General features: G+C 22.1%; 6 protein-coding genes across 6 annotated transcripts; 3 read left to right on the top strand and 3 right to left on the bottom strand. All coding sequences in view use genetic code 6, as the record gives it.

The window, feature by feature from the left end:
• Nucleotides 1–104: 104 nt before the first annotated feature.
• TTHERM_00313660 (hypothetical protein) lies at nucleotides 105–1,475 on the top strand (the record flags this gene model as incomplete). The annotated part of the gene is made up of 5 exons (XM_001033547.3): nucleotides 105–209; nucleotides 263–550; nucleotides 662–1,042; nucleotides 1,100–1,198; nucleotides 1,293–1,475. The coding sequence occupies 5 exons, from the start codon at nucleotides 105–107 to the stop codon at nucleotides 1,473–1,475; spliced, it is 1,056 nt and encodes a 351-aa protein (XP_001033547.3).
• A 231-nt stretch (nucleotides 1,476–1,706) lies between these two features.
• TTHERM_000313659 (transmembrane protein, putative) lies at nucleotides 1,707–2,459 on the bottom strand (the record flags this gene model as incomplete). Its single annotated transcript, XM_012799749.1, has 1 exon — nucleotides 1,707–2,459. One exon carries the CDS (start codon nucleotides 2,457–2,459, stop codon nucleotides 1,707–1,709), a length of 753 nt encoding a protein of 250 aa, XP_012655203.1.
• A 970-nt stretch (nucleotides 2,460–3,429) lies between these two features.
• TTHERM_00313650 (ubiquitin family protein) lies at nucleotides 3,430–4,815 on the bottom strand (the record flags this gene model as incomplete). Its single annotated transcript, XM_001033546.2, has 1 exon — nucleotides 3,430–4,815. Exon 1 carries the CDS (start codon nucleotides 4,687–4,689, stop codon nucleotides 3,430–3,432), a length of 1,260 nt encoding a protein of 419 aa, XP_001033546.2. The 5' UTR covers nucleotides 4,690–4,815.
• A 1,894-nt stretch (nucleotides 4,816–6,709) lies between these two features.
• Nucleotides 6,710–12,169, top strand: TTHERM_00313630 (kinesin motor catalytic domain protein; the record flags this gene model as incomplete). Its single annotated transcript, XM_001033544.2, has 4 exons — nucleotides 6,710–7,689; nucleotides 8,204–8,687; nucleotides 8,748–8,960; nucleotides 9,146–12,169. The coding sequence occupies 4 exons, from the start codon at nucleotides 6,710–6,712 to the stop codon at nucleotides 12,167–12,169; spliced, it is 4,701 nt and encodes a 1,566-aa protein (XP_001033544.2).
• Nucleotides 12,170–12,654: 485 nt separating this feature from the next.
• On the bottom strand, nucleotides 12,655–13,209 carry TTHERM_00313620 (superoxide dismutase [Cu-Zn] protein; the record flags this gene model as incomplete). The annotated part of the gene is made up of 1 exon (XM_001033543.1): nucleotides 12,655–13,209. The coding sequence occupies one exon, from the start codon at nucleotides 13,207–13,209 to the stop codon at nucleotides 12,655–12,657; it is 555 nt and encodes a 184-aa protein (XP_001033543.1).
• A 2,235-nt stretch (nucleotides 13,210–15,444) lies between these two features.
• TTHERM_00313610 (hypothetical protein) lies at nucleotides 15,445–16,533 on the top strand (the record flags this gene model as incomplete). The annotated part of the gene is made up of 6 exons (XM_001033542.4): nucleotides 15,445–15,649; nucleotides 15,717–15,804; nucleotides 15,867–15,916; nucleotides 16,020–16,082; nucleotides 16,194–16,283; nucleotides 16,475–16,533. The coding sequence occupies 6 exons, from the start codon at nucleotides 15,445–15,447 to the stop codon at nucleotides 16,531–16,533; spliced, it is 555 nt and encodes a 184-aa protein (XP_001033542.4).
• Nucleotides 16,534–17,369: the final 836 nt, after the last annotated feature.

Here is a 17,369-nt window from a genome sequence, read left to right as displayed (position 1 = left end):
TTTAATTTTAAAAGTCAGTATTTTAATTTTTAATTAGCAATTTCTAGATATTTGGTTCATAAAACTTCAAGAACAAACAAGCAAATATATAAAAATTTAGCTTTATGAAATTTATTTACTTTGTTGGAGGACTAATTGGTCTTTACGCTCCCACTAAAATGCTTTACAAATATTTTTTTAATACTTAAAGAACTATTCCTCCATTAACTGTAAATATAATTCTTATAAATTTTAATTCATAAATGTAAATCTAACCTAAAAGCAAAGATTAATAAACTCTCTCATGCCATATAGAAACGTAAATAAAACATCGCTATATCAGTCTTAGAGATATATAAATAAGAGAGATGCAGTTTTATCTATGACAATAGACCATCAAGGGAGATTATAATCTCCTACAATAGTTGATGAGTCAATTTTGAGCCAAAATTAGAGGAGTTTTTAAAGCGTTTTTATACACACTGTCATTCATAGAAATAATATATATTTCCTAAACTAAGATGAGTTAATCAACTAGATGGAAAAAATTAATAAAAATCTGAATCTAAAAGTAAGAATTTTTGTAAATTTTACAATTTTTCTCTTTTTTTCTTTTAAAAATTTAAAAGCTATTATTATTATTTAAGCTTTGAATTTGTAATACTAATTATTAAACCAAAAGCTTGAGGCAGTCCGTATAATTGAATGCATAAAGCCATTAGTTTTTTATAAATATCCATTGATTTACACATCATAGCATCACTAGCTTCAAGTTATAGAGATTCAAATATATGAGACTTAAAATTTTATTTGTGTAAAAGATTACCCTGCTAAGAGTATAGCTTAGCAAGTTCCTTACAGTCTAGAAATATGCACAAAAAATAATGAAGAAAATATAAATAACCTAAATTCTGCCAGAATCGAAATTGATGAAAATGGTTTAATATAAAAATCTCAAGAAGGAGTTTTGTTTATATTTTATAGAGAAAAAGATAATGGAGATTTAATATGCTTGTAGCTCCTTGAAGCATAATAAAATAATTCTTTTTGCTAAGCTTTTAAGGTACCAATTTGTTTAAAAAAATAATTAGAAAATAAAATCTAATTTAATTAAAAATAGAAACTATTAACTAAAATGACACATAACTCAGAGGAAAAAATAAAATTTTTAGAGAAAAAATTATATTTTGAAGAGCTAATAAATCTAATAAAAGATTAAGTAAAAAAATATATTTTTTATTTAATTTATACCTATTTAAATGTATTAATAAAATTAAATCCTTAATTTCACTTATAATTATAATTTTTAAAAGGGGTTCAAAGAAATGGTTTTGCTAAAGAAAAATGGCTTAATTTGCCAAATCGATAAATTAAAATTAAAGAAAGATGAGGAAGAAATACACTTTTAAAACAAGAAAATATTTTCATATTTGAATAATTATTAAAAGAATTTTAGTTTGACTGATAGTATAGTTTTTGATTAATAAATTTCATGATATTTGAATTTATTTTACAATTTTCTTATTTATGAATAAAAAAACAAAGAAGATACCTACCCCTCTTTTTAATAACATTGTAAAACTTTGTTTATTATCTTAATAAGACTATTTAATTTTTAGATTTTAATTATTGGATATATTAATATATATGATTTACATTTGTATTTTGTATTTTATTTTATAAATTATTTACATAAATACAAAAACACTAATTAGTATTATTAATTTTCATAATTAATTGCAGATAAAATAAATGAGTAAAAGTATATAAAATAACAAAAGTAATATTTATTAAGATTAGACATATGATAAATAGTCGATTTATGAAAATTAAGATGTTATAAATACTCTAAATTAATAATTGAGATCTATTATAAGTAATCCGTAGATAGAATAGAATTTGGGTAACGAAAATGATGAAACAAATACATTTGTTGATTAATTAACTGATTAAAATTAAATTACTGGAGGAGATGTAGATCTTAAGCGAAGATAAAGAATAGATTATGAATAAATGTTTGATGATAAATAGCTTATTGTTCCTTTGAAAACAAATAATAAGAAAGGAACAGAAGATTTCTTGCATTATATAACAAATATTTTTAATTGTGAGTAAGATAATTTTTCTATCAAAATAATAACAAATGATTCTAAATTTATCAAGCGCAACTTTATATAAAAAGATAAAATTATAATAACTGCTTTCATTTATGATTGCAAAATGGAGTAAATGCTAAAAATCTATAAATAAATAGTAGTATACGCCTTCTTCTTTGATAAGTTTGCAGAAAAATATTTAGAATATATGTGGAAATCAGATTATAAAGGCGATGATGATTTATATGATTTATTTGTAGAGGACGTAATTAAATTATCTAAAAAATATATTGAAGAAAATGACACATAATTTTGATTCATAAATAAATAAATAAGAAAAAAAATTAAAAATGTTTAATGAAAAAAGTAAGGCTTATTCATCATTATCTATTGACTGAAATATTAAAATCAAATATTCTAAATATTCTAATATTTATTTATTTATTATAAAAAGATATTAACTGAGAAAAAATTAGATCAAATAATTTTAAGCAAATATTCGCTCTAACATTAGAATTAATTTATCAAAGAAAATATCTTTTTACAATTCTAGATTTATTATAACAAATTGATAGTATTCTAAGTAGTGTGTAAAAAGTAATTATTTAAAATGGTTTTTTTATTTTTTTCAAAATAATAAAAATTTAACATTATTTATTTTTATTGTATTTATTTACTTACTTACTTACTATTTTCTTAATTCATACCATTCAAATAAATTATTAATTTCTTATTTTAATTTACTTTTAGATATTTATTGATCTTTCTCCTTAATATTTTCATATATATAATCGAATTAATTTAAATTTTGATAATTAATTGTAATAATCCATTTTATTTTATCAGTGTTTTTTCTATGGTTTATATTTCTATTTCATCTCAATTTTTATATCAAATTAGAAGAATATATTAAATTTTTTTCTTATCAGATGCCATTCTTATAAAAGTCATTATTTTAATTTTATTATGATATAAAATTCTTAAAATAGAAAAATTAATAGCTTTCGAACATGTAATTATCTTATTAATTAATATTTATTTGTAATTTAAAAAATGAAATAAATATTAACTATTTTACATTTATTAAATAGCTATTAAATATAATTATATTTTGTTAGATCATTAAATAAATAAAAATAATCAGCATAATAAATATTTAAATTAATTAATTAATTAATTAATTAAATAAATAAATTATTTAAGGTATAAATAACTGATAAAAATATTATTTGTTTTTTCAATTAAATAAAAATGAATTTTAAAAAAATTTGTTAAGATTAGAGTTATTATGATAATCAAATTAAATAATTAATTTATATAAAGTAAACAGATAAAGTACATTTAAATATATATATCAAATAAATTAGAGTTGTTCTTAATTGAAACCTCCTTTAAGCCTTAATAATAAGTGGACTATTGAATTTTTTTCGACTTTTAAATTTCCTAATAATTCTTCAGAATTGTTTTAAACTGAAAAGCTCTTACCTTAACAACTAAATCTGAGCTACTCCGTTTCAATATTAGATCTTTGACTTATCATATTAGAAAATTCTTTTACTTTTAACATTGGAGAAACATTCACTATAAATGTTTATCCATTTAAATCTTTTACAAATATTTGAAATTCGTTTTGATGCTAGTTTTTATTTGATTTCAAAATATGACATTATGATTTTTCATCAATTTTATTTTCTATTTTTGGGTTTTATTAACTATTTTCAGTTTATTTTTTAGTATTTTAATTACTTTTTGATTTATATTCGAGATCTTCTTCATGTATAATATCTAATTAATTACTTTGTTATTTACTATTTAAGGAAATTTTCTCTGCTTATTAATTTTATCTATTTTAAGTTTATTCATTATTTGTTTATATTGATTGGTTTTTTGGTGATTCGCTCTACTTTTTTAGTTAATCTGAAGAAATTTTTTCTTATTTATCCTCATTTATTTTTTATGAAATCTCTTAAAAGAAAGTACCTGAAATTTATTCCTCAATCATTGTTGTATCACTTCTACTTGTAGATGATTCAATCTAGCTTAAATCTAATCCCATAGAAGAAATACTTGATATTGTGCTCTCCTCAAACACTTCTTCTTATTAAGAAGATTTAGGTTCGTTTGAGCTTACTTTCAATTTTTAAAGCTTTGCAAAAACATCCCATCTCAGTAAAATATCCTTTTCTTCATACATTTTTCTGCAGTATGGACAAGGAGAAGTTTCAGATTTGCAACTCTCATTCCATTTAACTAAGCAATCTTTATGAAAAAAGTGATTGCATGGCAAAGAGCAAGGTATATTCTCCTACGTATATGATGAATAGCATATTACGCATTCAATATTGCATTCTAGTTAAATGCCTTATTTTAAAATTTTTTCAGAATTGTAAGGCTTCTTACAATTTGGGCAACAGCTGTATTTTTAATTACTTTCTACCCTTTACATGTAGCTTACTAAGCATTCTTTATGAAATCTATGTGAGCATTCTTTTAACTTAAAGTAATTTCGAGCAGATTTACTTACTTTTTTATAACATATCAAGCAATTTTTTGATGAATTTTATTATGATTTTACAGATTAGCTCTCTTATATGTTTGACTACATTTTTTCCATATTCGTTCTATGTTGTTTTAGGTTTTTATAATTTATTTTTTTGATTTATTATTTTATATAAGTTATGTCTTGATTTCTATTTAATATTGTTTTATTAATATAGTTAAGTCTCTTTTTTATTATGATTTAGAAACTTAGAAATTTAGAAATTTAAAACCTTACAAAAAATTACAAAATTCAGTAAAAAAATGAATAACAACCATAGAATTTTTGTTAGAATATTATCATTAATCAATCAGAGCTAGAATAAAATTTATATTAGATTATAACTATTCTTACAATTTTGAAACTAATCAGTAAGCAAGTAAGTAAGTAATTAATAAGTAATTGGGATACATAATAATAAAACTTATAAAACAAATTAAAACAAAATTAAGTGTGATGAAGCAAAAATCAATAAATTCTAGGGCTAAAATATTTAAATACCGTATGTATATTTATTTCAAGTACTATAAACTAATTTATAAACTTACTAGCTCAATAGTTTATTTGTTAGTGTATGAATATGCGTTAAAAAAATTGATACCCTTTATATAAGAAAAATTACATTGATTTGTATTTGATCATAATTTTTCTCTAAAAAAGAGAATTATTGAAAGAAATTAAGAATGAATATTAAAAATTATAAAAACCTATTTCCCTATTTATTAAACCTTTAGATTTACAATTGCTTTGAAATAAAATTTTAGCACTGATTGACTTTTTAGGAATTCAATCATTCTTTTAATAATTCCTAATCAAATAATAATTTAGACAATATTTTTCAAATAGTTGAAATGTATGGCTTGAATGTAATAAAAAACTTAAATATCTTCGTTAGAGTCAAAAGTATGATTTAATACATTTCTCTAGATAATTAATAAGTCTCTATTTTAATTAAATTTCTTATAACTAATTAATAACCATAATTTCCAAAGATATTAAAAGTCTATTTTTATTATCGGTATATTTGTTTGTTACTATTAGATTGCTCTGTTTTTCTTAATAGCTTATCACAGTTTCTCTAAGAAGGAATATTTCTAGATATTATATTACTCAATGATCTTTACTAAATTTTATTTAACTTTATTAACACCTGATTTTAAATGATACTCTTAATTGTTAAATGCAGTTTATTACATTTTTAACTTACCACTAATTTACTAATTGGCTTGCAATTAATTTACTGTATTATATGCATTTGATTAAATTTCATTTTGGATAGAACCTTAAATTACAATATTGCTAACTATTATATACTTTTTATTAAAACATTTCTTTATAATATCACCCTATAGAGTGGAGTTCATTTGTGCTTTTTTTTATTGTTAAAATTTAATTTCTCGCATTAATTTTATATTTAAAAAGATTTTATAAGCTTGATATTTTTTTTAATTTTGAACACTTTCTTTTAATAACTCTAATATTTTTTTTAATATCAATTAATTATTAACTTTATACTTTAAAATATCCATCTAACTCAAGAATATATTGATTGACCAAAAATAAATTATAGACTCAAAAAAATATTTATGAAAATTAGATTATGTGTTTGTTTATTTGCATAGATTTTTCACATATAAAAGGAATCACAAATATTAGATAATAATTAAAATAATAAAATTTTTGGAAATAAAAATGACTGGCTACTGATTTATTAAAATTTTAATGCAAATTGTTTTTGATACCTTATAAAGTGTTATATTTAAACTATTTGATAAAAAGATTTACTTACAACTAAAATTGATTGAAGATGCATGCATGCCTAATTATTTAATAAAGAAATAACTAATAGTTCTTGTTTGCATAGCTGAATAGTTATTATAATTAATTAAGAATTCAAAAAGTGATTTAATTGGTATATATTCAATAATACTTTTCGTATTTCAAGAGTTAACAAAACAGTTACAGTAAGTATCTAAAATAATAAGAGGGTAAGCAGCAATAATTAAAGAGAAATTTAGAAAAATAAGACATTTTATATAATTTTAGCACAAAGAAGTAAACGAAGCAAGCATATTTTTTTAAAATTTATTGAAGAATGAGTTAATTGACTCAATAGAATATGTAATTACCAAAATCGCCTCCTTAAAGTAGCTAAACACCAAGTTTAAAAATAAATGGGTCTTAAGCATTGAGTTAACCTTCATAAGTAGGGACACCAGTTTCGTAAATATTTAAAAATAAGTCAATTTAGAATCTAGAGAAGGTAGAGGGAGCTAATAATACTCCTTAGAATTCACAATAAAATTAGACATAATCATCTACAAATTAGGCTTAAAAAGAAGAGAAATAGTAAACTTAGATATAAAAAATGATGCAAATATACAAGGGATAAAACTATAAAATTGGAGAAACATCCCCCATTTGCATTTTGAAAGTACGACCATTGTTTATTCACGAAACTTTGAAATACAACAAATAAATGATAGAAGTACTTGATAAGGAAGCATTAGCGTTTCATTCAACTTCTGCTTAAGAAGATTTTTATAAAGATTTTGTTTTGAATTTAACAAAGGACAAAATATATAGAGCTCATAGAATGATACCATAAGACTAGCCAAATATTGCTTTATATGGTTCAGAATTTCCATAAATTATTGATAACCTTCTAAAAGGCGTTTCACATGCGTTACTAGCTTTTGGTGCTTAAGATTCAGGAAAAACACACTCAATTTTTGGAACTCTAAGTGATCCTGGGTTGTTACTTTATTTTGCCTAGTCTCTATTCTCTAAGAAGAGTTAATCGAGTTCTATGATAAGCATATATTTAAGTGTAATGAAATATGAAAATGATTTTACAGATCTACTATGTCCTTCAGGTGAATCTCTCCTTTTTAAATTAGGGAAACAAGCAAGTTATATGCCTTGCATAACCAGGGTAAAAATAGAGAGTCTTGTAGAGTTTTTTGCTTATCTTAGAATTGCACTACGATCAATGTAGAGTAGAGATATAAATAGAGATTATTAAATAGGTTAACCACAATAGTAAAAGACAGAAAGGAATCACTGCATATTTAGGTATCAATAAATTTATAATTTTGATAACAAATAGAGTTACTTGTGAATATCAAAAATATTAATTAATATTAAACAAAAGAAAACTTAATCTGTCAATACTAATTCTTAATCTTACTCTAAATTAATTAAAGAATCTACAAATTAATTCAGATCGAATTATTATTCTTGAATTTTATTTTACTCCATTAATTAGTTAAAATTATGTTTTTTTAAATCAAAATGCCTTTCCAATCAAATTATACGAAATATGTAAATTAAAATTTCAAGATTAAATTTCACTAGACAGACTTAAAAAGTTAAAAGCCAAACCCTGCTTAAGTTAATTTTAATTTTCTAAAAAGCTTTTTGGGAAAATAAAGATTTTTCAAACTTATTTATTCAATTCAAACATTTTAAAATCAGTTTGTTTAATTATTTTTAGATATTCAAGAAAATAAATTTGTTTGATTCTAATTAGAAAAAATAAAAATGATAATTTTCTTATTTAATTAATATTTTGCTTTTATAAAAATAGGTTTTAGATTTTCCATAAAATATTTGAGAAACAGTATGTTAAGAGTTAAACGTAAAATAGTTAGACTAATATTAAAGATTAAAATCAAAAATCACATGAAACTTTTGACAAAGTTGAATAAAAAATCTATGAAAGTGAAATGCTATTTATTGATTGTGATCACTATGACATAAATGATAAAATTGATGTGAAAAACATCTAATAGTCAATGATTACATTAGAAAATATATTTTAATATATTTATGAAATTAATAAAGGTATTAGGTCAACATAAACTCATATTCCTTTTGATAATACTAAATTTACTAATTATCTTAAAAGCTACTTATTTGGAAATAATCAACTTGTATTTTTTGGGGCACTCTCTCCTTTTATAAATGACCTTGACGAATCTATGAAAACAGCTCGTATGGCTTAATGGGCCTTTTACAGTAAAAATTCAATACAACCTAAAGTAACAGTGGGAATTTCTTAATGGCAACGAGTAAAGTTTTTACTTAAAAAAATTGTTGATTTTAATAAATTAAAATAAATAAATATAAAGGTGAACTTTTAAGATACAATATTTTTGAGAAAAATATCTCATTAAACGAATGTATTAGGTGACGAAGTGAAAGGGTACATCAGCAATTAATATATGAAGTCTGATGATAAAGCTGTTTATTTACAAAATATTTTAAGCATAGTAAAAGACTTAAAGCATTTAATAGCTAGAAATGCAAAAATAGTTAGAAATTACTTGAGCTTAAGAGAAGATGTAAAAATATTTTATTGCTTTTTTAAAAATTTTAGATTTTATCTATAGAAAGTTTAATCTGATTATTTTTCAATATCCTTTTTAATTAAAGACTGGTTTTTTAAGGTCTTCAAAAAATAAAAAATCTTTTTAATTTATTAATTTTATATTTTATTTTTAATTTTAATATTTTTAAAAATCAAAAGTATCATTAGTCCAAATAAGACTATATGAAATTAGAATTTAACTAAGCTAAACATATAATCAGGACTACAGAAATTCGTGAACTGTATTTGATTAGAGCACTTCCATAACTTAAGGGAGATCACTTAAAAAATCTAAAATAGCTTTAAGCTAAAATTGCTAAAAGTACTAGTGAGATTAACTATTATTTTTTAACATTTGGTTAGATTAAACAAAAATTAAAAGATGTAGTAGAAGCCTAATACGAGGCTTATTAAAATATATTAAAGGGAAGCCATTTAGATGCTCTGCATTAGTTGGGTATAGGTGCTATTGAATATGTTAAGTGGAGCTAAGAAAATGCTATCAGATCTTATGAAGCACATGAAGCTTATAGGTTAGATATGTGGATGGATGAAATTACCACTAAAGTATTTACTTTTTTAGAGCATTTAATTTCTTAAATGGATATTAAGGAAGTTTACTAAAAGAAACGTGTGAGAACTTATAAAAAGATTCCTACATAAATAGCTCTTAGGTCTCTAAAAAGTATGGCAAATATACCTTAAGGAGATATTCATATTCCTAATTTAAATAAAATCATATAAGAAGAAGAGAAGAAAGTCTAAGGCTTTGAGAATTTTGATAGTGAAAAATTAAAAAATGAAGAAATGCCTTCTTTGGCTCAAAAAAGAAATCACTCATTTTAATTCTAAAGAAGTCCTATTAGTGGTAAATACTCTCCATAGGTTTCTAATCCAAAATTCCTGACACCAATTAATCTTGAAAAGAACCGCACTTAAAAAAGTAGTGTGCTAGATGCTTTTCACACTTATTTAAATCTGAATGAAAATAATAGTAACAGTTCTACTCCAAATGCAAGCGATCGTTCGCAATTAGAGTTCCAAAGTAACACTAACAACAAATAAAGTATAGTGCATCTGTCTATTAATTAAAAGAGCTCTTTTTTCAGTAATAATAATCCTACTAATTTAACAAGTATGGTGATACAGCCCTAGTAATTGAAATCTACTTTCCATTATTTTGATGAGAACAATTCTTCGGATTAACTAGGATAGGAAGTTGATGCAAATGTGAGTCTTGATTAAAAGAATTAAAATAGTAATAAAATAGTTATTATTGAAGAAAATGAGGATAAATTAAATAAGAAAAAAAGCATTTTAATAAAGAAGAGCTCAATAGAAATGACATCAGGATTAAGTTAAAATAACGTTTAATCAAAAAAGAAAGTGAATGTAACTAGTTTTGATTTAATATCCAGCGAGTAGAAGATTTAAACGATTCCAAATTAATCTAATAACTCAAAAACATAAACTGATAAAGAAATGACAAGTGAGAATGAGCACACTTTAACAGATGATAGCTATTTACCTCTATCTAGAAATTCAATTGTAAAGTATTCTATGGATGACTTATAAAGGATTGATTAATAATTAAAGGATAAAAAAGCAAAGTTGAAAGAAGAAAACATTATTATGCAAAAAATTGCTTAAGAAGATTTACTTAAAAGCAAGGAGTAAGCTAATTAAACTTAAGCTCTTCATAATTTTTAAAAGAGAGATTCTTTAAATAATTAAACTAATAGCTAGATTTTCAAACGAGGATAAGTAAACAAAAGATTAAGTGATCAATCTAATACAATACAGAAATTTAATACTACTTTTATTAATCGAGATTAAACAACTTAGAATTTAAGTTTACCTGAAAGTAAAAGAGATTCATAGAGCACAAATATCAATGTGCCTAGAGAAAATTCTTATCAATAAATAAATGTCAAAGAAATAAGAACTCCCCGCTCAGTAGCTTAACAATAAGGAGGAAACCTGCTTTATTAAGCAAAAGACATTTCGAGTTTCTAACAGGCATACAGTAAAAGCCTTTAAAAATCTATTACTAATCTATAAAATTAATACTCTTAAGCAAATAAGAATTTAGTTAATAGTTAAAGCTAAGAAAAATTTGACTTTGTAAACTAACAACAGAGAAATTTAAACAATAAAAATATCTTACTTATGTCTCCAAATTTAAATATTTATTAGGAAGATAGATTAAACACTATAAAAGGTTAAAAAGGAGAGTAAATCAACACAGGCCATCAATTAAATATTTTTAACATGAACTAAAACATACCAAAAAATGGGATCTATGAAAATTAATACTATTTATAAAGTGCTTAGGTGAAAAAGAAAATTCCTTTCGTGTAAATGGACATATCTAAAAACTAGATTAAGTTAAAAAGCAAAATTTAGTTGGATGAACATTCAAAATTTAATAGTAGCTTTGACTAAAATGAAATAAAATAAGCTTTAGAAAATAGCAAAAGCAATTTTAAAATTATTAGTCCTAATTAAAGCTTAATCAATTTAAATAAGAAGAAAATAAATTCACAGAGTTTAAATGCCCATAACCTTGCTTTTTAAAATCTTCAAGATAATAAAGATATTGGATCTTTTGGAGTAAATAATTCAATTAAAGTGTCTATGAATAGTGTTGAAACAGACTAAAATTAGTAGAACTCTCCATTAATTTACAGATAAAATAAGTTGAGTTTATAAGGCTTATTTGGTAATTAAAACCGTTTAATATCACCTCAAAGTATGCAAGGGAATGTAAGACCAATTAACAGCCAATAAACTGATTTTGACTTATCTAATAACCCTTCTAAAATGTACTTCTCTTAACCTTTCTACTTCAACCATAATACAGAGAATGACTAATCAATTAGTAACATAGAATAAAAGGTAAGGCTACCAAGTCTACATGTTCAGGGAAGCAATACTCAATAGTAATAGCAAACTAATAATGATAAAAGCAGTGTGTAGCTAGGTTCACATAATCAATTAAGGAGTGAGTCAGAAAAAAAGTTGAAAGGGCCTAAATTATCTTTACTGACACCATAACTAGCTCATGTAAGCACTTAAAAAACTCCTATTGATTTAAATACAATTTCATATCTCAAAAAGAAAAACCGTCAACAGTAAGAAAACCTAAAACAAATACTATTATTTAATATAAATCATAAGTGAAATAATATATACCTGTCTATTTCAAACTTTAAAAAGTAGATATTGATTACATAATTTAATACAAGTATGTTTAAAGAACTCAATATTCTAAAAAACATTATAAATATCCAAATTTAATAGTAATAAGCACATGCAACTAAGAACTAAAAACTTCTAAATAACACACTGAATATCCAAAATTTAATTTTTAAAATTATTAAAAACAATTAATTCAACAAGCAAGCAAACTATCTAACTATCTATCAAAACTTAAAAAATTTAAATTCTTTAATTATTGTATTAAAATAAAGTTAATCTGATAAATAAATCTATAAAAATAGAATTGAGTTTGTTTAATACATATGATATAATATTTATTGTTTATACTGATAATATATATTGAAAATATAGAAAATATGTAATAAATTTATTAAATGCATTTTAGATTCTTTAGTTTTTAACTACAAAATTTTCTATTTTAATTAAAGTGTAAGTAAGTACTTTCTTCAAAAATCAAAACTAAATTTTGCACATAGTCCAATAGGTCCACAAGCCACACGTGCTCCAGCGTGCCCAGTTGTTTTTGAATCCTCAAAATTTCCAAGGCCTAAATCATCTTCATCTGCATGAATTACACAGCTTCTTCCTATAACATTATACTCACCGTATAAAGATATCAAATGATCAACAATTTCATAAACAGCAACATTTTCTTCAGAAAGTTTATTTTCAATATTCCCAAGATCTCCAACATGTCTTTCTTTTGAATCAGGGGCACCATGGGTTTATTTAGTAGGATTAAAATGAGCCCCAGCAGATTTACACCCGTCTATCAAATTTCCATATTCATGAATATGAAATCCATGCTTGCCTTATGCAAGCCCCTTAACTTCAGCCCTAATTTTGCATTTATCTCCTTCTTACTTAAAATAAACTTTTCCTGTAACTTTATGATCTTCTGATTGTAAAATACATATCGCATAAATAGGTTCTTTAAGTACTTCTATTAGATTACTTTCGTTTTTTTAAACAGTACTATCTCCACAGCAAGTATTTCCCATTTTTATCTAGCAATATCAAGTAGAATAATCTTATTTTCACAAAATTATTAAAATTAATTACAAAATCTATGAAATATCTAATTTGATTTTTATTAAAATAAAAAAATTATTAAAAAAAAAAGTAGCGATAATTTTTTGATATATTTTTTCATATCAAATAAATATTTCAAATTTAAAAAGAACTTATCAATAGATAGATAAATAATTAAATATCAACTATTTTCTGAAAAAGTCAGAAGAATGATATTTCATAAATTAGCAATTTTAATTTATTTAATTAAAATGGATATATTTCTATAAATATTAAGAATTAAAAACGAATTAGATTCACTTAAAAAGTATTTATATGAGTATTAATTAAGTACAATGAAATATAAAAATATTATATGATAATGATAATTTATTTATTTATTTATTTGTTACATTTTTATAGCTAAGGTCTTATTTAATTTTTTCATAAATCCTCTATCAAATCATAGAAAACCTGTTTAGGAAGTGGTAATAAATCGTAGATGATTTTTTAAAATACTATATATCTTAGCTTATCTTGAAATTTATATCTGATAATGTTTCTGATGGATTTAGTTAGTTAGTTATTTAAATTGAAATATAAAAAGTCAAAGAATACAAGGTATTTAAACTTGATAAGTATATTAGACAATTGAATTAGGAATTCTGTATTAAGATTCAACTGCTAAGATAGTTCTATTTCTAGTGTAGTTAGATAATTCTTTGTGGAATATAATTAGTTCAAGTATAGTTCATTATTTTACTTAAACATAACTTACCAGATGTTTTCCTTTTTATTTATCATAAATTAAAATTCATCTTGATAAATTTAGATATTTTTAGATGAACAATCAACTTTTGAAATTAATTATTAGAATATGCTTTTAAAATCATTTTTATTAATTTAAAATATAATTTAATGAAATTCTTTATAGATAGCTTTTGCTTATTCTACTAAAAAATCACTTTGTTTTAATAGATTAAGTTCTTACTAGCATATGTATAATTATAATTAACATTTATTCAAAATTATTTATTTTTGATAACTGTTATCAGATATGTGACTTACTTATTTAAATCCTATATATTTTAGGTAACCTCCAATTAAAATCTAAGTAAAGTATATTTTATCAATCAATAATTTCTCACTTTCTACTATTTTTTTCAATAAATCACAAAACTTAAAATCAGCTTTTCTTATGTATAAATCTATTTAAATTTCTTTGTTCTTTATGTTTTAAAGAATTTGAAGATTCATTAATGAGTCAATAGATAATTTAAGATAATATAAGTTACTTAAAGAGTTAATAAAATTTATTAAGCCTTTATTACCAAATTTAAAAGTAGTTTTAAATAAGTTTAGGGTGAGTCTCTTAATTTAATAATCTTGATAAGTTATATTTTCTTATAACTCTATTTTGTTGAAATCTTACAAAAGTAACTCCACATCATCCAAATTTTTTATACTTGCAAGTAAAGCATTAATATTACGGATTTATTTATTGTAGTATCTTAATTTAAGACATTTTAGAATTTTCAATTCTTAAAATTAGGAGCAAAATATATCAAAGTAATTTTACGAACAATTAACCTGAGGATAGATACAGAGACTAAGCTTTATACATTTCTTAAATTCACCATTTAATTAAAATTCAAACAAGCCAGTAATTTAGTCTGCTTTTGTTACCTTAATATCAAAATCTGTCTATCCTTTATATTATGATTTAAGTGCTTATGGAATCTCATAAATATAGTTAACTATTATTTTAAGAACTTAATTATTTTCTTGCATTTTACTTTTATGAATTTTGATTCTTCTATTTATCTTTTTATTTATTTATTTTGATTTTTTCTCACTTAAAAATCCAAAATATTTCTTATTTAATTTCTAAAGTGTCTAAATTATAAATTTTTTATTTCTTTTACTGAAATCTGATAGAATTTGATTTAATTTTTCTATATTAGTTCGTTTTATAATTATTTTTATAAGAAATAATATATTTTTTAATATTTATTCAACCACCAATCCTTCTAATTTTATTAAATAAAATAAATTTATTTCTAACATTGTATAATAAATTAACAAATTAATTTTATTTTATTTATATCAAAATGAATTTCAATTGAATATATATATTTTTTTAGTTAATAGACAATTTAATTTCTTATGATTAATTTAGAATAATTATTTTATTTAATATAATTATCTAGGATAATTATTTTACGATGGATGCTATAAGCATTAAAATAATAATAGTTAAAAAATTAAGAACTATCAATATATTTTTTGAGTTGGTAATTAATTAAAATTTGATTTGCTTGGAGAAATTATATTATTGTTAATATACAAGTTAAATAGTAAGCATAGATAGATAGAAGTATAGCAAGATATATCAAATGGGAAAAAAGAGAAGAGTTCAAGTTTTCACTGGTTGGCTTTTAATTCTAAATAAAATATTTTAATGATTAGCTTTAAATCAAATTAATTTAATATATAGGTAGTATGTTACAGCCTTTGTATCGTTATTTATTATCTGCCAAGATTGGTGTTAATCCTTTAGATTTACATGGCTAAAACATTGCTAAGTAAATTATAACTTTGAAAAATGAGTAATGAGTGTTAAAAATTATATTTTGCATATAAACAGATAAATATTCTTGAAGTGCAAATAAGCTAGACCTAAATATCTTTAAAATGGTAAAGAAAAATATCTTATAATTATAAATAGCACTTGAAATCTATTACATGATTTCAAATATGGATTTACGCTTATTATAAATTTGTCTTTGGTAAATAATAGATTTCAATGCAACTTTAGTTTAGGACAATGAAGCACCTGCAAGTTATTTCCATGCAAAATTCGGTAATTTACTATAAAATTTAAAAATCTTAAATTGTTCATTTTTCAAAATTGATTGAAAATAAAGTTAAAACCATAAAAAGTAATTTGTTTTCTACTTTCTTAAAAAATTAGTAAATGGATATGAGTAGAAATGGTATTTGCATAAGTCCACTGAAGAGGAAATTAATAGAAATCTTAAGTATTTCAACTATCAAATAGAAAGTAATTAAATTATTAAATTTTTTGAATATCCAAGTAAAGATAAGGCTCATAGCTCTTATTTAGTGATGATTGCTATTTTTATATTGTGCACACAAATGAAAACAATCGAAATTTCTTTTTTAATAAGATATTTAATCTATAGATAGACCTTAAGAATTATATACTTAATTATTTTTTTAAACAACTATTAGTGGAAAGAAATCTTCAAGGTCATGATGATGAATACGAAGATGAAGAAACCTAACTTTGAGGAAAAAATATCTTATGTTTGTTTTATCTGTTATGAATTAAAATGTATTTTAAATTTTACAATTGAATATTTAGGCATTATCATATAAATAATGACTAATAAACAAGCAAATAAAGAAATTCTTATATTTAACTTCACAAAGATCAATCTCTATATGTTTATTAAATATTATATTTACCTTAAAAATTCACTTTTAATCTATTTATTGACAAAATTAAGATTTCATTTAGAATATCATATTTAACATTTGCTTCTGATTTGTTCAATTAAAATCAATTTTAAAACTATTCACTAATTAATTAATTAATTAATTCTCTTTTTATTTTGAAATGAAATATTTGTATTTTATTCATAATTATTGAGCAAAAATAGAAAAGCATATCAAAATGAAATAATAAATTTATAAATACTCTTTAATTTATTAAGAAAAGATAATATTTTTGATTTTCAACCTTCATTAAAAATTCTAACGCAAAGTTAAAATTTGAATAATTTTAATGTTAGTTTAACATGTATTTTATAAATCCATTTTAAGAAATTTAAAATTACTTTTATTAAAATATTTGTAGAATTAATAGATTTGTAAGATAGATAGATAGATCTTAAAAATGTAGTTAAAAATCTATTTTAGAAAATTACAAATTATAAGATATTATAATTTATTAATTAAATCTGAAATCTGAAGTTTTAAATTTTAAAAATACTCATTTACTTATCATGTAAAAGTGTGTGTGTTTGTAAGGGTCTCAAGTAAGTTAGAATTTGTTAATTAATTAATCAATCTTGTATTATGCTGTTATAAAATTTAGATCTATTCATAATCAACTTACGAAAAC

Source organism: Tetrahymena thermophila (genome assembly GCF_000189635.1).
Source record: "Tetrahymena thermophila SB210 genomic scaffold scf_8254431, whole genome shotgun sequence".
Taxonomy (NCBI): domain Eukaryota; phylum Ciliophora; class Oligohymenophorea; order Hymenostomatida; family Tetrahymenidae; genus Tetrahymena; species Tetrahymena thermophila.
The sequence above is the reverse complement of the archived record's forward strand: the minus strand, read 5'-3'. Positions and strand labels throughout refer to the sequence as shown.